We start from the raw sequence: 24,874 nt of genomic DNA on the forward strand, positions 1-24,874 counted from the left end.
ATAGCACTGAATAGATCATTAATGACTACCTAGAGAACTTAGACTAAATTAATCGTGGAAGTAAAAATTACAACCAAATTAATCATGAAAGTAAGAACTACAATTGAAAAAAACACACTTGGTAATATACTAGAATTCATCCTTGCCAAATCCAAAGTTGATGAATAATATGTTAAATATTTAATGAAACTCATGAAAAATAATAAGCATGTTATCGATATAAGAGTGCATGAACTTGCTTAATGTATATTTGTTAATTGGAGATTGTGAATATCTAAATAAAGTTGATGAATAATATGTTAAATATTTGATGAAACTCATGAAAGATAATAAGCATGTTTATCCATATAGGAGTGCACAAACTTTCTTAATGTGTAGTTTACGAGAAATTTTTCTAGCGTAAATCACAAGATATATCATTTGTTTAGGCGTTTCGAACCAACCAGTGTGGTTCATCGTCAGGACAAGTTGAAGAATCAGATCCAACTTTGCATGTTAAATAGTTTGAGCAAAGGGGATATTTGCACCTTAGCCTTAACAACCCTTGCCCAAGATGAATCTATTTAATGGACTAGCTTGGATATGTTGGGTCTTGGATTTCCAGAGTACCCAATCAATGCTTAACTCCCTAGTCCTAGCCAAAATTCACTCTTATTTAAGAGACAACTTGAACAATCTTGCTAATAAGATTAACAAGTTCATTCCTTTTGATTGATTTACAACAAACCTTAATGCCTCTCTTTTCTTATCCTCCTCTTCCATTCTCCAACAAAAACTTATTAATCTTATATCATAAACACTTTATATAGGTAAGCATTGTAATCATTTTCCTCAACTCACACGTTACCTTTACACCTCAACCCATATAAGTGGACCTAAGTCCATGGAACAACCCATCACACTCTAATATGGTTCTAATTGTCTCCTCAAAACTAGGAAATAACACACCTTAAATGCCAAATGGTTAAGTCATCCCAAATTTGTGGGATTTTTTCCTTCATGGAACACATTCTAGCTAGTGCTGATCAAACACAATGCACTAACACCACTAACACACACTAAAAGTCCTAGATACCCTTACGCTGTGGCACACACCCAAGCACTTCGACTGCACCTCCATAAAATGCACCTTCAACTTTGGATGTCCCAAAATAGTAATATCCTAACCCAATATGGCCTACTTGTTAGATTTGTGTAGTTCCCTCCTTATCAGATCCTTGCACCTCCTTGCACTCCATGGTAAATCTACTCTAATGGTCACCTTCCAAGTTCCAACACTTCCTTTCACATCATGACATAACCACCGATATACATTACAACAACCTTCAACTTCTTTAGTGGGTTGCACATCTATTTCACATTTCTTCTCCATCTTACAAAGTGGTAGTGCCAAGGAGAGAGTATCAAGTTGAATCAAGGATTGCTCACTTAGTACCACTACTAAGTTGCCTTCGTGCAACTTGTCAAATCCCTTAATTTTGTTTCACAACTTCTCATAGGGCTTAACTTGCTTGTATACACTTCTAAGTGAGACTACAATCCCCCAACCTCTCCTCTGCAACCCTTGTTAGAGTCTTCTTAGACGTGCAATCATGCCTCAAGCTGAATATAACACTAGCATCCCAAATGTGCATGCTCATTCCATCTTTTAATGCTTCGCTGAAACCACATTATGACACTGCTTAAAATGAAATGTTTACATCTTAAGACAATGTACCTACTTTGCTTATGACAATCTAAACTATGCAAGTGGCTAAGAGAGGACTATATTTTCCCAGGATGAAAATATAGGGTCTTACAACCCCATTCACACAATAATTTTAATATATTTCACCCGAAAAAAGATACATACACTACTCCTTTCAAATTTATCATATAATTTTAAGAAATTAACACTTGTTATTAACTATTAAATAGACTTACTATATATTCTCCTTTGTTTGCACCCACCTTATATGTAAAAACATATAAATATTTTCAATACAACCAAATTAAAATCATATTTTTCCATTTAAAAATTATTAAATTGAAATTAAAAAAAATTACACCTAATAAACTTAAACAACAACCATAAAATTATATTATTATTATTATAAATATTTTCTAACCTAACCAATAACCAAAAACATCATATAGTTACTTCTTTAGTGATGTGAAAATAAAAAAAATGTATTTATTATTTTAATAACACCTAATAAACTTAAACAACAACCATAAAATTATATTATTACGCCGTAAGGCGTTCCCCTCTGAAATCAACCTCCCAAAATGTCTTCGTGTCGTAATTGTAGCCCTTAGATCTAGTGTTAGACGATTGGAGAAAAATGAACCGTTGATTAAGAGGTTAAAGTTTTTTAGGGTTTAGAGGGTTTTGAGGGGGCGGCCTCGGACCTGCAGAGGCGAACCTGCAGAGGCCGACCTGCATGCGGATGTTGAGGGGGTGGAGGACCTGCAGAGGCGGACCTGCATGAGGGCCGCGCGTTGCGTCTGGTGTTTCAGCTGCCTCCAGGAAGTAATGGCCGCGTAGTCGATGTTTCAGCTGCCTGGAGGAAGTAATGGAGTCTTTTATAAAGCTTTTTCATGTGGCTGGTAATCCTGACAGAGATTCTGGTCACCGGTTTGGGGTTCGCACCTGCTACAGAGGAGAAGGCGCTCCTCCAAAGCCACGCTACGACAGCAGCCGGGTAATTGGTTTCTGGATTCGAATCGTAAAACTGTAATTGCTTTCATTTCCTCTGTACTGTAATTAGTCGTAGGAAGTATGTATATACCACATTTGGCATGTTGCAGAACTCAATCTTGGGTTTAATCATTAAAATATAATACAAACTACATAATATACAGTTTGCAATAGTCACCAATGCTATAAAAGATGAAATCAGACCTTCTCATTATGTTGTTATTTACATGCGCGCAGAGCTGAGTGATCCAGACCAACACCCACAGAATCTAGAGCCTAAGAAATGTGATGGATGGGAATGGGTGGAATGGTCAAACTTGCCCAAACCCTTGTTTAGGCATCTTGAGGCTTTAGTTGAATCTGGATTCACTCCCTTCTAAGCCTTTAGTGGTCGAACCTATGAAATTGCCAAATTATTTATCAACTTCACTGGGGATGTTCTTCTTTCACAGTTGCAAACAATTACAGTGTGTATGTATAACTGTGTATCCTGTTTATGGAAACTTTTGTTGCGCTGATAAAACTATCAAATGATGGACACGTAGAACACCTTATATCATTGAAATTCTTTACACAATCATCTGTAGTGTTGGTTACAGTACAGTCTACACATTCAACACTTAGAGGTATTACTTTGAATTCGCTTCTTATTCTTTTTTATTTTTCCAAAAGTGCTTCTAAGTTCTCTTAACTCCATAGGCTTTACAATTGGCCTGAATAAGTCAGCCTCCAAAAGCAGCCTATTTTCACTTGCAACTTGCAAGACAACCCTTGAAGGGCAAATCATTAATCACGAGCACTTTCCCTTGGCTAGGTTGCTATAGTGGGCTTATTGTTTTTTTTAAATAACCTGAAATCTCCAACAACTTATGTGTGCCTCTCAAAGAATTGAATCTTGGTGGCTGGCCAACACACCAACGATCTCACTGTTGAACCATGATCCCATTGGTATCATCCTTTATTTTACTTTCTCCTTGGGAATAAACTGTGTAAAGTGCATGTCAAACTCCCTTCCGGACACAAAGTTATCCAATATTGGTTTGCTAAACTGTGTAAAGTGCATGTCAAACTCCCTTCCGGACACAAGTTATCCAATATTGGTTTGCTATAGGGAATAACCTTCACTGAATCTATTTTAGCAGAGGGCTTCTTTTATGTCATATGGTTTTATACATATTTGTGTGCAGGCCAACTAATACATGAATTCATTTGTCCATGGGTTTTGATAAATACTAGCATGTTTACAGCATCACACTCTCCTTTCATTTGTGAAAGCGTTTTGATAAATACTATCATGTTAACAACATCACACTTTCCTTGCAAGCTTATCCCAAATGAATCTTTCCTTATCCAAATTAAATCGATTCAAAATCAGGCCATTGGTATCTTTATAGGCTGGTGCACCTTGCAAGTTTTGCATCAAAATAGCTCTAATTTTGTATAACTGTGTTGCTTTCTGTCACAACATATATAACCTAGGGTTAGGGTCTGCCCATAGACAATTCCTAATGAGTACGGCATCCATTTATAATTTTGTTCATGGCAGTCGAAGTGACCTGGGTCCTTGGGCACTCTTCAAATTTCCTCCGCTCAATGGATCCAACAGTGATGTTCACAAGAGGAGGGGGCCAAACAGATCAAGCCTGTTGAGAGCTTCAAACATAGCTCCTTACAAGGATATCTTTAATGGAGCCTTCCATGTCCAAATCAAACCTGATTCAAAATCATTGCATTGGTGTCTTTGGAGGCTTTTGTGCCCTGCAACTATTGTGGCAAAATAGCTTTAATTCTACCAATGTGCTGCTTTTGGTCATGCTTTAAGTTGAAAACTTAACATAGATTCAGGGACTTATCCATATACAAAATACAAAGCCTAGTGAATGTTGCATCCACAATGTCAATAGTGGTCTTTTTTGTTTGTTCTTTGTCTCTTGCAAATTTATTGTTTTCCCTTGTACTCATTAATGGGTAGAATGAAAAATCCTTGTTTATTCGCACATATGTGCAGGAGAGACTTGGGAGGAGTGTGCTGCACGTGAGGTCATGGAGGAAACAGGGCTTACAACATCACACTCTCCTTTCATTTGTGAAAGCGTTTTGATAAATACTATCATGTTAACAACATCACACTTTCCTTGCAAGCTTATCCCAAATGAATCTTTCCTTATCCAAATTAAATCGATTCAAAATCAGGCCATTGGTATCTTTATAGGCTGGTGCACCTTGCAAGTTTTGCATCAAAATAGCTCTAATTTTGTATAACTGTGTTGCTTTCTGTCACAACATATATAACCCAGGGTTAGGGTCTGCCCATAGACAATGCCTAATGAGTACGACGTCCATTTATAATTTTGTTCATGGCAGTCGAAGTGACCTGGGTCCTTGGGCACTCTTCAAATTGCCTCCGCTCAATGGATCCAACATTGCTGTTCACAAGAGGAGGGGGCCAAACAGATCAAGCCTGTTGAGAGCTTCAAACATAGCTCCTTACAAGGATATCTTTAATGGAGCCTTCCATGTCCAAATCAAACCTGATTCAAAATCATTGCATTGGTGTCTTTAGAGGCTTTTGTGCCCTGCAACTATTGTGGCAAAATAGCTTTAATTCTACCAATGTGCTGCTTTTGGTCATGCTTTAAGTTGCAAACTTAACATAGATTCAGGGACTTAACTGTGTTGCTTTCTGTCACAACATATATAACCCAGGGTTAGGGTCTGCCCATAGACAATGCCTAATGAGTACGGCATCCATTTATAATTTTGTTCATGGCAGTCGAAGTGACCTGGGTCCTTGGGCACTCTTCAAATTGCCTCCGCTCAATGGATCCAACAGTGCTATTCACAAGAGGAGGGGGCCAAACAGATCAAGCCTGTTGAGAGCTTCAAACATAGCTCCTTACAAGGATATCTTTAATGGAGCCTTCCATGTCCAAATCAAACCTGATTCAAAATCATTGCATTGGTGTCTTTAGAGGCTTTTGTGCCCTGCAACTATTGTGGCAAAATAGCTTTAATTCTACCAATGTGCTGCTTTTGGTCATGCTTTAAGTTGCAAACTTAACATAGATTCAGGGACTTATCCATATACAAATTACAAAGCCTAGTGAATGTTGCATCCACAATGTCAATAGTGGTCTTTTTTGTTTGTTCTTTCTCTCTTGCAAATTTATTGTTTTCCCTTGTACTCATTAATGGGTAGAATGCAAAATCCTTGTTTATTCGCACATATGTGCAGGAGAGACTTGGGAGGAGTGTGCTGCACGTGAGGTCATGGAGGAAACAGGGCCAAAATCCCTATTAAAATGACACATGCACTGAATTTGTCTGTAAAAACATTTGCTAAGATTATGCCAGATAAATATTTAATATGATTTTTCCTGTTCATAGTTTTTATTTTTTCACCAAAGAACTCCAGGTAAACGCTCCACTATTGGCAATTTTAATAAGGGGTCATTTTGGCTATATAATCTTCATGATTTCTCTTGCGGTATTTCAATATGATTGGTAATTTAAAAAAAAATTGAGCCTTGTTGTTCAGACCATTTAGGACTAACTCTTTGCCATGCTCAAGTAAGACCTGGTAAGGTCTTTTTGGGACATGACTTAGCAGGCTGCAAGTCCTTGGTGATAATTGCTGGAAAAACTATAGGTCAGACCTGACAGAAGAGTCTAAGGAAGTCTGTGCTTTGTGATGCAGCTCCTCAAGTATTTTTCTTAAGGAACTTAAAAATGTCTGGTTGTAAATTTCTTCCCCTATCAGAAACAATGCCTGGGAGGTCTTTTCAGATCTCAAAACAATAACATACTTTTTATAAGCATGAAGGATACTAATGAAAATAGTTGGCAATTAAATAAAGCCTATTTTCTGGAGTCTCATGATCCATTATTCCAAATATTTAAGCTATAGGTTATAGTTCAAGTGTTGAAATATGGTTGAGTTGATATTTCTGATTTCAAGAATGTGTTGGGTTCCTTGCATAAATACACTATTGCTATTGAGCTGTCATTACTATGTCTGATAGAGCTTATATATATTGTCAAGTTAGTATTTTAGTGAAGCCATGGTTGTATCATTGATGTGCTACTAAGACCTGGTAAGGTCTTTTTGGGACATGACTTAGCAGGCTGGCCTTTTAGGACCAGAGCTCTACTAAGGGCTAAGCTTATATGATTGAAGCTCTACTTATATAAAACCTTTAAGGACCTGAAGTTCTACTTACATAGGACCTTTCAGGGCGTTTCTTTTGGCAAAGGGAAGTTTATTTTTGGAAAGCTCAGGAAAGACCCTTTAACACCAACCTGGTATAGTCCTTCTAAGACCAGAGCTCTGCTTAGATAAGACCTTTCGGGAGCTTTCTTTTTGCAAACGGAGTTTGAAGGAGATGAGGCACAGTGCAACTCCTTGGTGATAATTGCTGGAAAAACTATAGGTCAGACCTGACACAAGAGTCTAAGGAAGTCTGTGCTTTGTGATGCAGCTCCTCAAGTATTTTTCTTAAGGAACTTAAAAATGTGTGGTTGTAAATTTCTTCCCCTATCATAAACAATACCTGGGAGGTGTTTTCAGATCTCAAAACAATAACATAATTTTTATAAGCATGAAGGATACTAATGAAAATAATTGGCAATGACTTTAACCTTTTCATTTATTACAGACAAAGATTATGTTATGAGCAGCCAATCCTTGAAAAGACCAGCAACATTCATAGTCAAGGCTGAAGTCTTTCCTATCAGAAGAAACACTGCAAGATTAAGAGCCAAGGCACAAGCAGAAATGTCATGTAATCCAAATCAAAGGAAGAGACCCTGATTATCAGAAATGGGTATTCTACTAAGGCCCAGGGGGTGCTGAGAAAAACAAGGCAACAAGGAGCAACAAAGATGTGATGGGATTCAACTTAATCCCTTTTGATGTTCGTGGAATTTGTATGAGAACCAATTGGGTAGTCTCACATGCAACTGCACTTAACTAGAGAATCACCTCCCATGCATTCATCTTGGCCTCCCCATAAGCTGAAATAGTAACTCCAATGGATATAGCCAACATATTGGCCTCGGGCTCACCTTTATAAGATTCTTTCTTCAGGGAAACCACAATCAAATACACATCAATGGGAATTAGAGCTTTCAGCATTTGAAATAATGATACTGAGAGGAAAACATAGGCAGAATTTGAAAACCAGAGACCCAAAGAATACACTTATCAATACTATGGGTTCAACGAGCTTGAAGACTCTTACAATAGCAACAGCCAGTGTTGAGTAGAAGCCCATGTGAATCATGGTGGGACTGATCACACTAAATTTGTCAAGCAATGGCAACTCCAATGGATATGGCTAACATATTGGCCATGGCCTCACCTTTATAAGATTCTTTCTTCAGGGGAACTGCAATCGAATGCATATCAAATGGGCACAAGAGCTTTCAACATTTGAAATATCGATACTTTGAGAGACATGCACCAAGGGCTGCATCATTTAGGATTTGTACTCAGTTTAGGTGTCATATTCAAGGGGAAGTTGTTATGCTTTCCACCACTTCATAGATTGTTAGAGTGATGAAACAAAAGAGGCTCCCTCTTGAGGCTAGATTATGTCATTCATATCAGCTGTGTTATTGATGTCCTAGCTCAGCCAGGTCTTGCCAAAACTCTGTTGAGGTTCAAAATTTATTATAAACTGAAATGTCTTCACAAGAATTGACCTCATAAAATGCCATAATCACAAGATATGCCATACATGGCTATGATTATGGCTCGCAAGACCCTTAGACTTTGAGCAATGAGGCTCGCAACATCACTTATGATTATGCACTCTACAATTCTGTGACCAACTGAATGTCAAGCAATTGAACTGCGATTTAAATCCTATTTTGTCAGCAATAAGTACTATACTTTGTCTTTATTTAGTGTAGAGAACCAAGCACTTATTCTGCTCATCTATAGAAGGGACAATGGTTGTTTGCCTATGAGGTATAAGGAAATCCTATCAGATGTTTTGTATTTTCGTATGGAATTGAATCATACTCCTGCACACTGTAACATTCATATATATCAACCTGTAGAGGCTTTAATAACACCTGGTATTCTGGTTAGTGATTTTATTGGACCTCATGTGCATATCCTACATGCACAGGATGGACTATTCATATGTTACAGGGTATTATTCTTATTATTTAGGGTGCACATCTTCAGGTGCTCAAGAATGATTACTAGAACAGTCAGTTAATTCTGCAATTTAAAGGATGAAAAAGGAGGTTATAGGAGTCTAGTTTTGGTTCTCATCCACAATGTCACACTAGTCTGCCTGGGCATGGTTCTCATGGTTTAATAGTGACTTGAGGAGTCATAATACCACAGATCACTAAACACGAACAGCTAAGGTAGCCCAAGGAAAATAGCCATCTTTACACATTAATTAACAGGTCTTACATTAATTATCCTAGGGGGTTTTAATACTTCCAAATGCTTAAAAAACAGTTAGCAAAGCATTCACATTACACATTCTAGCAATCTTTTCTATAAACCAACCAAATGCAGTCAGGAGAGCCCTCCTTTTAAACTATACAACCTTATTGTTAATATGATCAACCTTATTTTAATATATAGTGTGACAAACCGTATGTGACAGGCAGGTGGAAAACTTTTCTCGCAATTGACTAAGCGACGTCCTGCGAGCCAGACTTGAGACAGAAACCCTCGTCAGAAGTATATGCTTGGCTCTTTTCCAAACAAATGAAGAGTCAATGAGGTTTTGTGTAATCACTTCTGGTATCGTATTGGGTTATTGTTAGAAGCGATAATTGGATTCGGATTCTCATCGAGTGAGTTGTTCTGCTTTCTCAATTTGAGAGGGTTTGTTTGGAGGGAAAAACGAAAGAGGAAATACAAGAATAGTGAGGGGAAAGATGCAGAGGAAGAGGATTGAGAACATCGCCAGCAGGCAGGCTACATTTTCCAAACGTAGGTGGATTGCTGAAGAAAGCTTACGAGCTCTCGGTGCTATGCACTGCAGAAGTTGAACTTGTGATTTTCTCCCCAGCAGGAAAGCTCTATGAACTGTTTTTTAGTGAAAATCCTACTATTTTGATTCTAATAATCATGGCTATGCAAACCTCATGAGATTCTTACTAATAACCCCGGTGGTGCAAGCCCTAGTAAGTTCGATGTTGAAAAACTTAGTGTAAAACCTCCAAATCGCTGGTTTTGTTGTAGTGCTTATTGGAGAGTATATAAAAAATTTCACACCTTTTTATGAGATATGGGAGGAAAACATGTTAAAGATTTTTAATAAATATAAATTTTGCAAAATGATGCTAGTTACGTGTGATTCTTTTTTCATTGTTTGTGATTATGAAAAATGAAACTCAATGTTTTTTCATTAGTGCACACATATTTCATTATATAATTGCATATAGAAAAATCATTCCAGAGCCGATAACAATAAAAGTGAAGAATTTATGGTCCAACCTTATATTTAAGGGAGATGTTTAAGGATGATGTTTGAATTTTGTTTCTCATTTTAAGACATTTGGAGCAAATATTAGGAAGGACTTTGAGAACGGATTGTCCTTGATTTTTGAAAATGGAGTTGTTCCTTTCCAGCCATATGCCCCAAGTGACCATCAAAGGGAGAGCTCATATGTTTTTTGGATGTTTTCTTTATAGATATTTTTTTACACATATCCATAGAGTCCCCATGCCATTGATGTGAATTACTTGTTCGGTTTTTTTTAACCAAAATTTTTACCCAAACAAGAAAAATTAAAAAAATGCCTCAAGATCAAAGACTGAAACAAAGACCTATTGACATACCTTTTAAAGTATGGAAAGAACTTGTAAAATCATATGAGAAGTTGGATGCACAAAGAAAAGCCGGCAATGAGAGCATTCAGGTATTGAATTTTTCATTAAACATTATTTAGAATGTATTAATACTTATAAGTATCTTAGACATGTATTCGTGTGAAAATAAATTGAATTGGTTTATGTTTAAGGACAAGGCATCCAAGGCGAGGTTAACCAAGACAAAAGTCACTCATCGTAGTGGCCAGAAAGGTTTAAAAGCACTGATAACAACCTTTGTAAGTATATTAAACATGTGATATTTTTTTAATAAATTTTGTACTAGAAGAAAGTCATTGTTATCTAATTTCTCCCTATTTACTGATTGATAGGAACTAAAATATGGAAGACCTCCAAATCATTTGGAAAAGGAGGTGCTGCAGCAAAAGAGATGGGTTGAATTTGTTGTTTGGATGGACTCTATGGTATGTAATCTTAGTTGGATTTCCAATATACTTTTAAACCATATTTTCATTTTATTTTTTAGTACTATTAGATATTATATCTTACCTCATTTTATGGTTAACATTGTATAACAAAAACATGTGTTGTGTTATGTAATTAATACTAACATGTAATATTGATTTTTTTTGTCAGAATGCTATAGGTAATGATTGCCAAGACGATGATCCAAATTATGTTCAACATATATCAGGAGATGATGAGGATGAGGATGAGGATGATGGTGGTGAAGGAGGAGATGATGATGATAGTTGCAGTGTTGGTGATGATGTGGATCAGAGTAATGAGGATGGTCAAGATGATCATGAGGATGATCTTGGTGGTGGTAGCTAGGCATGCACATGCATTGTTTTTTTATGAAGAAATTATTGTGTAGAATGACATTGTTATGTTTAGACGGGTGTTGTGAATTTACCCTATATCAATGAGACATTTTGATTTTGTAATCATACGATGAGTTTGATTTATGTATGTTGTTAATTTATCGTAGAATAGCGATATTCATGAAATATTTTGATTTGTTAATCATATTTGAATTTTACTTGTTTTGATTAAAAATAATACTGATTTTATTAGTATTATGTTGCTATTTTATACATGTTTTGAAAATTGTTAATGACACATTGTTAATTTTTTGGATGGATGTTGTCAATTTCTCTTAAATTTCTTTACAAATGATTTTGAATTGTGATATCTGCTTTAATGATATTTAGAAGCTATCATATATTTCACTATGAATCTATAAAGGGGGTCATATATGTAAAGAAAAATATACTCTATATAAGAAGTCAAATGCGGATGTAACCATGGATGCAAATTTGAAAGTAAAATTGGATGTTAAACTAGGAATTAATACAAAATGCAAACAATTGACATACAAAGTGTTTTAAATTAGAAGTGAAAAATTGTGCAATAGTTGACACAAAGAAGGGAACAAAACATGGCATACAAAAGGATATCAAATTGGGCAAAAACAAGGACACATAAATGGGCACCAAATTAGATGCAAAAAAAGACAACAACTAGATGTAAAATGAGATGCAAAGTTGAGCGTTAAAAAGAAGCAAAAAACGTTACAAATTAATATGCCAAATGATGATGCAAATAATGGTGTAAATTTGGGATGCAAACTTGGGTGCAAAAAAGGAAAAAAAAAAGATGTAAGAAAAGACATAAAACAAGATGCAAAATGGGGCTGAAAAAAGGTGAAACCAAGGATGCCATATTGGATGTAAAAAATGATTCCTAATCACATGCAAATTTAGGCTCGAACTCAGACACAAAATTATATGCAAATGTGGACACAAAATGAGGCAAAAAAAGATGCAAATTTGGATGGTGAAAACGATGTAAAACTAGACACCAAAAAAGTGCAAAATTGGATGAAAAAGTCGGTGTAAATAATGGTGCAACATTGGACACAAGTAGACATAAAAAAATGGTGCAAAAAGGGGCATAAAATAGCTTAAAATTGGATGCAAAACTTGGTGCAAAAAAAAATACAAAAGTAGACGTAAAAAATGGCTCTAAATTGAATGTACCATTAGACATAAAATAAGATGCAAAGGTGGACACAACACATGACTCAACATAAGATGCAAATATAAATGCAAATTTGGATGCTCAAAATGATGTAACATTAGATGCAAGAGATGGTGTTAAAAATGATGCAAATTTGGATGAAACAAATGACGCAAAATATGGTGCAAAATGAGATGGGAAAAATGGATACAAATCAAACATAAATGTGGATGTAAAAAATGGTCCAAAAAAAGATGCAAAAATGGGCACAAAAATGGATGCAAAATTTGTTGCTAAATCAAATTCAACACATGGTGCAAAGATAGGCACCAAAGCTGGTGCAAAAATAGAAGCAAAAACTAGTGTAAGACTAGATACAAAACCTGGCGTAAGACTAGATGCAAAAACTGACACAAAATGGATGCATAAAAAGACGTTAAATTGGATTCAAAATACAGTGTAAACTTGATGCAAATGATGGTGCAAAAATGGAAGCAAAGAATGACACAAAATAGGAAGCAAAAGAGAATGAAAAATAGATGCAAAAAATGACACAAAACTAGAAGCAAAACCTGTCATAAAATAAGATGCAAATCTTGGTTCAAAATTTGACGCAAAAAATGATGCATAGTTTGGTGTAAAAAATGATGCAAAATCTAGCGTGAAAAAGGATGCAAAATCAGGTGCAAAAAAGGATGCTTTAAAAATTGTACAATAGAGCCATATTTAGCGCCAGGTTGCTCATCACAATTACAAAAAAAATGCACTAAAATCTGGCGCAAATCGCTGGTTTTGTTGTAGTGAATGATAGAACTGGCCTTGGTTACAAAGAAGAAGAAGTAGGACCTTCTACAACAAAATACAATGAACCTATGAGATCTGACAGGCATGTAGACTTCATTGGACATGATTCGCAAGAACAGCCTTGGAAGACAATTCCCCGATGAATATTTCCATCCAGGTATCAACATATTTTTCATGGCTATTGTTATTCATGTGGAAAATTTGGTCATAAAGTTGTAGAATGTCGCACGTACCCTAATAACCAATACGATTCTAGGAGATCTGTCAAATATGAACCTCTCAAGGCTCAATGAAACATCAATACATTTGAACATTTAAGAAGTAATATTGAATGTTACAAATGTCGAAACTTTGGACACATAGCCAGAGGCTGCAGACTTGAAAATCCTCCAAAAGAATATTCAAAGCCACAGAACGAATGAACATGGAAGAAGAAGAACACTGATAATTGTGCTCTCACTCTCAAGGCTCAAAACAACAAAAATGTGTGGTATGTTGATAGTGTTTACTCAATGCATATGACTAGAGATAGAAATAAATTTATATCTCTGAAAGAGAAGAAGGATGGAATCGTGTCCTTTGGAAATGATGGATCTTCAAATGTTATAGGATCAGGTATGTTACACAAAAATATCGTCACTATGATTATTTGCAGTCAGTATGGGTCTATCATCACTTGTACTGTCCTCCTAAGCAAGTCTCAGACCTCAGCTCTTCAAGTGAAGCTTTGGAAATGCGAGAAAGATATTAAAAATCAATGTAACTCTAGTTTCGCACTTTCTCTCACTGTCACCTGCGGTCCCGCACCTTCTATGTACAAAAACTACGGACCTGCCCGCTCTGTCCCTAACAGTGTAGGTGCGGAGCCCTGTGAAAGTCAAAAGGCACAAGTTTTATCTTAAAAAACTCACTTTGGGTTAATTCTAGAGGTTTCTAGAAGGAATTTTGACGTGGATTGTTCGCTCTGAGGTGGTTCATGCATCCCAAAAGAGAAGGAGCTAATCCCTTGATGAGAGGAGATATCCCTTTGAAGGAGGGCTTTATCCCTTTGAAGGAGGACCTAGTAACCTCCCTCCATTGCACTATAAATACAGGCATTGGGCTGGTTGCTGAGGAGGTTAGAAGCTGAACATTTTTTAGGGTAAATGCTGGTGAAATCAAGACTTCCTAGTTGAGCTTAAGAGGAGAGATCACATACCTTTTTGGCTTCATTGGGGAGTGAGTGAAACTTGTCAAAGTAGAGGAGACTTCTTGTTGGACCCTAGGAGGAGCTTGTACAGCGTCAAGGCAAAGGTTGTAAAGTTCTTCTTCTTTTGAATTAATACAATCAAACTCATTTTTCTCAACAAGGATCTTATGTTATTTGTTTCATGGACTCGTTGACTTTCATGTTAAATATGTTTTATGCAATTGGCTTTTCAGGTGCTATTTAATTTGTTTGCCTTGTTTGTGTTTGCAGATTCGCGACAAAGGAGCTCATTTGGGTCAAAGGAGCGAGGGCATCCACAAGCTTGCGTTGGACCTAAGGTAGGCCCTAAAAACACTTGTTTGCCATTGTTTATTAAAGCATATTTAGAGAAAGATAGTGTCTAGTTGGTTTGCTTGTTGTTAGGTCTTCTTTAGATTCTAAGAAGGTCTATCTTGTCCGCAAGATCGACTTATTCCGTGTGACAAAATGGCGACTCCACTGGTCTACGAAACCAGCCCAGTGGAGTCGCCATTTTGTCACACGGAATAAGTCGATCTTGCGGACAAGATAGACCTTCCTAGAATCTAAAGAAGACCTAATGACAAGCAAACTAACCAGACACTATCTTTCTCTAAATATGCTTTAATAAACAATGGAAAACAAGTGTTTTTAGGGCCTACCTTAGGTCCAACGCAAGTTTGTGGATGCCCTTGCTCCTTTGATCCAAATGAGCTCCTTTGTCGCGAATCTGCAAACACAAACAAGGCAAACAAATTAAATAGCACCTGAAAAGCCAATTGCATAAAACATATTTAACATGAAAGTCAAGGAGTCCATGAAACAAATAACATAAGATACTTGTTGAGAAAAATGAGTTTGATTGTATTAATTCAAAAGAAGAAGAACTTTACAACCTGTTCCTTGACGCTGTACAAGCTCCTCCCAGGGTCCAGCAAGAAGTCTCCTCTACTTTGACAAGTTTCACTCACTCCCCAATGAAACCAAAAAGGTATGTGATCTCTCCTCTTAGGCTTAACTAGGAAGTCTTGATTTCACCAGCATTTACCCTAAAAAATGTTCAGCTTCTAACCTCCCCAGCAACCAGCCCAATGCCTGTATTTATAGTGCAATGGAGGGAGGTTACTAGGTCCTCCTTCAAAGGGATAAAGCCCTCCTTCAAAGGGATAACTCCTCTCATCAAGGGATTAGCTCCTTCTCTTTTGGGATGCATGAACCACCTCAGAGCGAAAAATCCACGTCAAAATTCCTTCTAGAAACCTCCAGAATTAACCCAAAGTGAGTTTTTTAAGATAAAACTTGCACCTTTTGACTTTCACAGGGGTCCGCACCCACACCGTTAGGGACAGAGCGGCCAGGTCTGCAGCTTTTGTACACAGAAGGTGCGGGACTGCAGGTGACAGTGAGAGAAAGTGCGGAACCAGAGTTACATTGATTTTTAATGTCTTTCTCTCATTTCCAAAGCTTGACTTGAAGAGCTGAGGTCTGAGACTTGCTTAGGAGGACAATACAAGTGATGATAGACCCATAATGACTGCAAATAATCATAGTGACGATATTTTTGTGTAACAGATTGCCCCCTAAAGTGCGAAGTCTGTAGTAGATGAGGATTCCATTTATCATTTAGGAAGAGTGAAGTACTTTATCATTTCGAGGATCATCTTGTGGAGAGCCCGGTTGGAACCTGTAAAAACATTCAATGCAAGATATATATATGAGATCATATCATCGCTGAGGTAGGCATTCCCATACTCAGATCAAAACTGACTAGAAAACTAACTACTGCTCTGATACAGGAATGATCTTGTAAAACATCACAAGTATAGACTCACGTGGACACAGTATGGACGCAGCCATCTGTTTATGAATAGTCCATTATATAATGAATACAAAATTCCTCGCAACCTAGATTGCGGAAACTAGATCCAGGGTCTTCATTTCTACTTCTCGACATAGTACGATTCTATCCATGCGAATAAATGTGTTGAAGTCGAACATGGTAGAAACCACTTGATTACCAGTCAATGATGTAAACTGTTAACAAGTGTGAGAGAAACCACCAGTGATGTCAATGGCTCTCAAAGTACCCAGTACAATCCATGAGATGTGAATAAATGTGTTGATGTCGAACATGTCACGGAATCCTTTGATCGAAGGTCAATGATGCAACCTGTCGTCAAAGGCGAGAAACCTCCCATTGAGGCATGTAGATCCAAGGTACTGATAATTTCTAGATCATCTTTCTAGATAATGAGCTGAAGTCGATAGAAAGCGATCCGTCGCAAGCAAGCCCACAACACGAAATCATAGATCAAGTTGAAGAAATTTAGTTGCAAGGACTGACTCACGGATGGTCAAGATGGATGACAGATATTTTGCAGATGAATGGCTTATTGGCAGTGACCTCTTGAACACATAACGACACGACAGATGGCTTGGTGACAATTGACCCAAAGTTAATACCCAGAAACCGGCTGAAGACTTTCAATGTGGTTTGATCAACTGTTAAGCAAAGGATTTCCCAACCCAGGTGAATAAAAGTGTCGTGTTCAAGAGTGGTTACAAAGTATGACAAACAGGCTCATTTTTCTCTCTTTTCCCCCACCATTTCGAGCAAGTACCTCTTTATTTTTGACAAGCTTGAGGAGGATAACATTTGCTTGATTATAAGCTCATCCTTCGAATGAGTCCAACTTAGTTTAAATTCGAACCCTAAGAAGGAGTGGTTCGTTCCTGTTTGTAATTGAACAGGTCCTTTACTGTGAAATTTTAACGAGTCCAGTATAGGAGAAACTCGGCGTTTTTCAATTTTAGAGAGTCTGAAAAAACTTAAGAAGACTCCAGGGTTGACCTTTTTCGTAAGTTTGTGTCTCCCAAGCCCGAAAAAGTATAAAATAATACTTGAGAGAACCGCTTGATCTTTACGAACAAGGAGTACTTTTCGTAATTAGTGCCCTTGATCCGAAAAAGTAAAAAAGTGATCAACGACACGTCATTTTATAACCAATATCGAATTTGAAACGACAAAAATCTGGAAATCTTTTCATGTTTTTACGGTCGGAAAAGAGTTGTAAGTGGACCGTCTTTTTAGTTCCGTTTTAACGAGTTTAAAAAGAAAAACTCGGCGATCTTTTCATGTTTTAGTAGTCAGAAAAGAGCTTAAAGGTGACTCTAAGGTTTCACTTTTTCATAAGTTTTAACGAGTTCGAAAAAATGATAAAAATATACTCATGGTTTTCACTTTTTCGTAAGTTTTAATGAGTTTGAAAAAATGATAAAAATGTACTCATATGGCCGACTTTCAATTTAATTTACGAGCAGGAAAAGACGGAAAGAACTCGTCATTTTCATTTGTTTTATGAGAATGAAAGATAGAAAAATAATCTCGGGATTTTCATGAGTTTAATGAGTCTTGAAAATAACTGAAATTGACTCGAGATAGGTTTCATTTTTACAAAAGCTTGAAACAGAGAAAAATTATGCTTCAAAGTAGTTTCATTTTTACACAAGCTTGAAACAGAGAGAAAACTGTGCTTGATGCCCCCTAAGCATAACTGCTACAGCGCATACCCCCCCAGCTTCATTTCATTCAACTAGGTGGATGAAATGAAGGTTTCGCTACAAGATAATTTGAAAGACTCGACCTAAAACTATAAGAAAATTATGCAAAAAACTAAAATAACTAACCTAAATATACAACTTAACATTTATGAGATCTAGTCAAACTTTCGACTCAATTAGAAGAGGATTTGTTTCATTTTTTAACGAGCATGACACAGGAAAAGAACTATGCTCGGATTCAGTTTCATGTTTATGCAAGCTTGAAACGAAAAACTATGCTTGTTATAAGTTCGCATGCCCCCAACATAATGATGCAAATCGAGGTACATGCCCCCCAAGCTTCATTGCATTCAACCAGGTGGATGAAATGAAGGTTTACTTTCAAAATCTTTGAAATACTCGTGGGAGTTGTTTCATTTTTAGTGAGGTTGACACAGGAAAAGAACTATCCTCAAAACCATTGTTTCATTTTTTAAACGAGCTTGACACAAGATAAGGAACTATGCTCATAACTACTCTCTACAATCTACCTATATAACCTACAATCTACCTGATTCATTTTTTAATGAGGTTGACTCAGTAACAGGAACTATCCTCTAACCTGATTCATTTTTTAACGAGGTTGACTCAGTAATAGGAACTATCCTCAATCCTGATTCATTTTTTAACAAGGTTGACTCAGTAACAGGAACTATCCTCTGACCAACTGATTCATTTTTCAACGAGGTTGACACAGGAAAAGAACTGTCCTCACACCTGATTCATTTTTTAACGAGGTTGATACAGGAAAAGAACTATCCTCGCACTTGATTCATTTTTTAACGAGGTTGATACAGGAAAAGAACTATCCTCGCACCTGATTCATTTTTTAACGAGGTTGACTCAGTAACAGGAACTTTCCTCTAAACATCCTGTTTCATTTTTTAACGAGGTTGATACCGGAACAAAACTATCCTCATAACCATTGTTTCATTTTTTAAACGAGGTTGGTACAGGAAATGGAACTATCCTCGCACTCACTGATCATGGCTTCCAACTGGAAGAAAGACATGTCAATGGACACACCTTGATCATGGCTTCCAAAAGGTCTTCATCAGAAGGAAGAATAGTTCTTTGGAAGGAACACATGTCAAGGGACTCAAAAGGGATAAGAACATCGTGTTCAAGTAATCCCATAGAGTTTTCCATGTCAATTACCGGATCTAAATCAAAGGAAGATGAGAAAACACTGAGAGGCTCACTTACATCGGTAACTGAAAACATGGGACCAGTTGCCACATAATTAACCCGTGGCGGGGTAGATACTACTTGAGAATCAGGAACATTTAGGGCTGTCATATTATTGGTAGTTGAAACAAGACTAGGGAACGAAAGCTGGTCTATAGTGAGGGAAAGACATCACGCGAAAGAGTGTCGATACGAAAGCTTTCATTGCATAAACATAGTCTCGCCCAAGGAGTAAATTGAAATCCAAGGGGCCTCGAACTACCATAAGATCAATACAGATAGTTTTACCTTCCAAGGTAATAGAAAACTTAGAAAGGATCCCTAAAGGTTCACTAATGGTTCTGTTAAAAGCTTTTAGATTCTGCGTAATAGGCGCAAGCTGAGGGGAACCCAAAGCTTTCCAAGCAATTGAGGATAAAATACTAACAGAAGCACCTTCATCTACCTGCGTGCGATGCATGTCCCTACCACCAACCTTGACAATGATTTGGAAAGGGATGGAGGAAGGAAGACGAGGTTCTATCAGTCTATTCCAATCAAAGGAAAAGACCTCAGTACTTGGAGGGGGTTCTGTAGAAACAGGTGAAATGCCCCCCGACGTAGAAGAATCTGATGTAATAGAACCATTAGTGAACCTTTAGTGAACCATTAGTAAACCCTTAGGGATCCTTCCTAAGTTTTCTATTACCTTGGAAGGTAAAACTGTCTGTATTGATCTTATGGTAGTTCGAGGTCCCTTGGATTTCAATTTACTCCTTGGGCGAGACTATGTTTATGCAATGAAAGCTGTCGTATCAACACTCTTTTGCATGATGTCTTTCCCTCACAATGGAAATATTGTGACTGTAGACCAGCTTTCGTTCCCTAGTCTTGTTTCAACTACCAATAATATGACAGCCCTAAATGTTCTTGATTCTCAAGTGGTATCTACCCCGCCACGGGTTAATTATGTGGCAACTGGTCCCATGTTTTTAGTTACCGATGTAAGTGAGCCTCTCAGTGTTTGCTCATCTTCCTTTGATTTAGATCCGGTAATTGACATGGAAAACTCTATGGGATTACTTGAACACAATGTTCTTATCCCTTTTGAGTCCCTTGACATGTGTTCCTTCTAAAGAACTATTCTTCCTTCTGATGAAGACCTTTTGGAAGCCATGATCAAGGTGTGTCCATTGACATGTCTTTCTTCTAGTTGGAAGCCATGATCAGTGAGTGCGAGGATAGTTCCTTTTCCTGTACCAACCTCATTTAAAAAATGAAACAATGGTTATGAGGATAGTTTTGTTCCGGTATCAACCTCGTTAAAAAATGAAACAGGATGTTTAGAGGAAAGTTCCTGTTACTGAGTCAACCTCATTAAAAAATGAATCAGGTGTGAGGATAGTTCCTTTTCCTGTGCCAACCTCGTTAAAAAATGAAACAGGTGAGTATGAGGACAGTTCTTTTCCTGTGTCAACCTCGTTAAAAAATGAATCAGTTGGTCCGAGGAAAGTTCCTTTTACTGAGTCAACCTCGTTAAAAAATGAATCAGGTATGAGGACAGTTCTTTCCCTGTGTCAACCTCGTTAAAAAATGAATCAGTTGGTGCGAGGATAGTTTTTTCCTGTATCAACCTCATTAGAAAATGAAACAGGCTGCGTTGAGGATAGTTCCTATTACTGAGTCAACCTCGTTAAAAAATGAATTAGGTATGAGGACAGTTCTTTTCTTGTGTCAACCTCATTAAAAAATGAAACAACTCCCTTTTCGAGTTGAGTCTTGAAAGTAAACCTTCATTCCATCCACCTGGTTGAATGCAATGAAGCTTGGGGGGCATGTACCTCGCTTTGCATCGTTATGTTGGGGGCATGCGAACTTCTGGAGCATAGTTCCTTGTCTTGTGTCAAGCTCATTAAAAAATGAAACAATGAGTCTTGAGCATAGTTCCTTGTCTTGTGTCAAGCTCGTTAAAAATTGAAACAAGGAGTCTTGAGCATAGTTCCTTGTCTTGTGTCAAGCTCGTTGAAAAAATGAAACAAGGATAGGTTATATAGGTAGATTTTAGAGAGTAGAAGTGAGGATAGTTTTGTTCCTGTGTCAACCTCGTTAAAAAATGAGACAGGGTGTTAGAGGATAGTTCCTGTTACTGAGTCAACCTCATTAAAAAATGAATCAGGTAGATTTTAGGATATATAGGTAGATTATAGAGAGTAGTCATGAGCATAGTTACTTATCTTGTGTCAAGCTCGTTTAAAAAATGAAACAAGGGTTTTGAGGATAGTTCTTTTCCTGTGTCAACCTCACTAAAAAATGAAACAACTCCCATGAGTCTTTCCAAGATTTCGAAAGTAAACCTTCATTTCATCCACCTGGTTGAATGCAATGAAGCTTGGGGGCATGTACCTCGATTTTCGTCATTATGCTGGGGGCATGCGAACTTATAACAAGCATAGTTTTTCGTTTCAAGCTTGAGTAAACATGAAACTGGATCCGAGCATAGTTCTTTTCTTGTGTCAAGCTCGTTAAAAAATGAAACAAATCCTCCTCTAATTGAGCCGAGAGTTTGACTAGATCTCATAAATGTTAAGTTGTATATTTAGGTTAGTTATTTCAGTTTTTGCATAATTTTCTTATAGTTTTAGGTTGAGTCTTTCAAATGATCTCGTACATGAACCTTCATTCCATCCAGCCTGCACTTAGTTGAATGAAATGAAGCTGGGGGGCATGCGCTCTAGCAGTTACGCTTAGGGGGCATCAAGCACAGTTTTCTCTCTGTTTCAAGCTTGTGTAAAAATGAAACTACTTTCAAGCATAGCTTTTCTCTGTTTCAATCTTTTGTAAAAATGAAACCTATCTCGAGTCAATTTCAGTTATTTTCAAGACTCGTTAAACTCATGAAAATCTCGAGATTATTTTGCTATCTTTCATTCTCGTAAAACAAATGAAAATGCCGAGTTATTTCTGTCTTTTCCTGCTTGTAAATTAAATTGAAAGTCGGCCATATGAGTACATTTTTATCATTTTTTCGAACTCATTAAAACTTACGAAAAAGTGAAAACCATGAGTACGTTTTTATCATTTTTCCGAACTCGTTAAAACCTACGAAAAAGTGAAACCTTAGAGTCACCTTTAAGCTCTTTTCTGACTCCTAAAACATGAAAAGATCGCCGAGTTTTTTCTTTTTTTAAACTCGTTAAAACGGAACTAAAAAGACGGTCCACTTAAAGCTCTTTTCTGACCGTAAAAAGATGAAAAGATTGCCGGATTTTTTTCGTTTCAAATTCGATATTGGTTATAAAACGACGTGTCGTTGATCGCTTTTTTACTTTTTCAGATCAGGGGCATTAATTATGAAAAGTACTCCTTGGTCGTAAGGATCAAGCGGTTCTCTCAAGTATTATTTTATACTTTTTCGAGCTTGGGAGACACAAATTTACGAAAAAGGTCAACCCTGGAGTCTTCTTAAGTTTTTTCAGACTCTCTAAAATTGAAAAACGCTGAGTTTCTCCTATACTGGACTCGTTAATATTTCACAGTAAAGGACCTATTCAATTACAAACAGGAACGAACCACTCCTTCTTAGGGTTCGAATTTAAACTAAGTTGGACTCATCCGAAGGATGAGCTTATAATCAAGCAAATGTTATCCTCCTCAAGCTTGTCAAAAAATAAAGAGGTACTTGCCAGAAATGGTGGGGGAAAAGAGAGAAAAATGAGCCTGTTTGTTATACTTTGTAACCACTCTTGAACACGACATTTTTTATTCACCTGGGTTGGGAAATCCTTTGCCTAACAGTTGATCAAACCACATTGAAAGTCTTCAGCCAGTTTCTAGGTATTAACTTTGGGTCAATTGTCACCAAACCATCTGTCGTGTCGTTATGTGTTCAAGAGGTCACTGCCAATAAGCCATTCATCTGCAAAATATCTATCATCCATCTTGACCATCCCTGAGTCAGTCCTTGCAACTAAATTTCTTCAACTTGATCTATGATTTCGTGTTGTGGGATTGCCTATGACGGATCGCTTTCTATCGACATCAGCTCATTATCTAGAAATATGATCTAGAAATCGTCAGTACCTTGAGATCTGCATGCCTCAATGGCAAGTTTCTCGCCTTTGACGACAGTTTTCATCATTGAATTTCGATCAAAGGATTCCGTGACATGTTCGACATCAGCACATTTATTCGCATCTCATGGATTGTACTGGGTACTTTGAGAGCCATTGACATCACTAGTGGTTTCTCTCACACTTGTTAACAGTTTACATCATTGACTGGTAATCAAGTGGTTTCTACCATGTTCGACATCAACACATTCATTCGCATGGATAGAATCGTACTGTTTCGGGAAGTAGAAATGAAGACCCTGGATCTAGTTTCCACAATCCAGGCTGCGGGGAATTTTGTATTCATTATATAGTGGACTATTCATAAACAGATGGCTGCGTCCATATGATGAGCCCCAAATTTGGTAACATTTTGGGCTCATTTGGCCTACTTACCTTGCTCAACCCTTCATTTTTTATCACTTATGCATCATTTCTTAGTATATTCATGTTATTTGTAGGAAGGAGGGCAGTCATTATGCCTATGTGGCTAATACATGTTTATTTCAGGTTTTTTTGACATTAAATGGAGCAAAACCACGCAGATGAAGGCAAGGAGACAGCCAAGGTGGCATTGCGGTTTTGTAGGAAGGTTGTCCACAGCCTTGAATGACCTTCCTCGTGATCTCCACCCCAACTCCCGAGCTCCAACAGTTATCACCACCGAGCTAGAAGGCAGCGAACAGATTCTAAAGGAACAAGAGTTTACTTTTAGTTGGACAGCCAAGCCCCACTAATTGAGGAGGCCAGCTTGGCCCTCATAATGTATAAATATTGAGGTTGTAGCCTTCGATGGGAACTTTTGAACCTTTGTTGCAAATTCTGAAGTACGAGCTACAGCTCTGTTTTGCTCTTTGTAAGCCATTTTTGGCATGTTGTTAGACTTTTAACTATGATCTTTTAATAAAAGGCAGGCAGATTTGAGTTCAATTCTGAGTTCTTAGAGGAACTATAGCTCTCAGGTTTGGGCCCAACCTGAGAGCAATAGGCCTCCTTTCTTTGTATTGTACTTGTCTTTCTTTCAGCATTATATTTCTTGTCCTTTACTTGCACTTGGAAACACAGTTTGCTGATTCGGATTTCTTGGTGTGGTTACATAGGTTAGTGTTATGAACAAAAGTTGATTTCAGTAGTTTAGATTAGAGTAAGGATTGGAGTTAATCAGAGTTCGAAAAAAGGTTGGATGCACACTCACTTTCACCTCTGTTTGGGGACTAGAAGTGCAGACCGTGCCAACTACCAAAAACACTTTTTTATATGTTCATGCAAGCTTTAATGCAATAATTTCAGTTGCAGAAGTGTCCATGCATTTAGATCTTGTGGAGTAGCTCTATGCTCCAGCACCATGCACAATTCTCCCTTAACTTACATTGCTGTTCTTTGGTTTTTAATAAAACAGTTAGAATAGGTTGATGAATTCTCGGTTTTGTGCAAGACAGAGGTGATTTGTTTCATTTACACTGCGCAGCACCACTTTATCA

The 24,874-nt window shown here is 37.3% G+C and overlaps 1 protein-coding gene across 1 annotated transcript; it reads left to right on the forward strand.

Annotated features, from left to right (window-relative positions):
• Positions 1–2,535: 2,535 nt before the first annotated feature.
• LOC149221399 (uncharacterized) lies at positions 2,536–11,447 on the forward strand. The gene is made up of 4 exons (XM_089382973.1): positions 2,536–2,684; positions 10,676–10,762; positions 10,856–10,948; positions 11,121–11,447. The coding sequence occupies exons 1-4, from the start codon at positions 2,556–2,558 to the stop codon at positions 11,316–11,318; spliced, it is 507 nt and encodes a 168-aa protein (XP_089239099.1). The 5' UTR covers positions 2,536–2,555; the 3' UTR covers positions 11,319–11,447.
• The last annotated feature ends 13,427 nt before the right edge of the window (positions 11,448–24,874 follow it).

The sequence above is a fragment of the Pinus tabuliformis genome, chromosome Q (assembly GCF_031772625.1).
Source record: "Pinus tabuliformis cultivar Carrire ecotype Pingquan chromosome Q, CPIR1, whole genome shotgun sequence".
Classification (NCBI taxonomy): Eukaryota; Viridiplantae; Streptophyta; class Pinopsida; order Pinales; family Pinaceae; genus Pinus; species Pinus tabuliformis.

Coding starts and splice junctions, on each gene's coding strand:
- LOC149221399 (XM_089382973.1), top strand. CDS start 2,556: ATGGAGTCTTTTATAAAGCTTTTTCATGTGGCTGGTAATCCTGACAGA. Junction 2,685..10,675: donor CACGCTACGACAGCAGCCGG/GTAATTGGTTTC, acceptor TTTATGTTTAAG/GACAAGGCATCCAAGGCGAG. Junction 10,949..11,120: donor TTGTTTGGATGGACTCTATG/GTATGTAATCTT, acceptor TTTTTTTGTCAG/AATGCTATAGGTAATGATTG.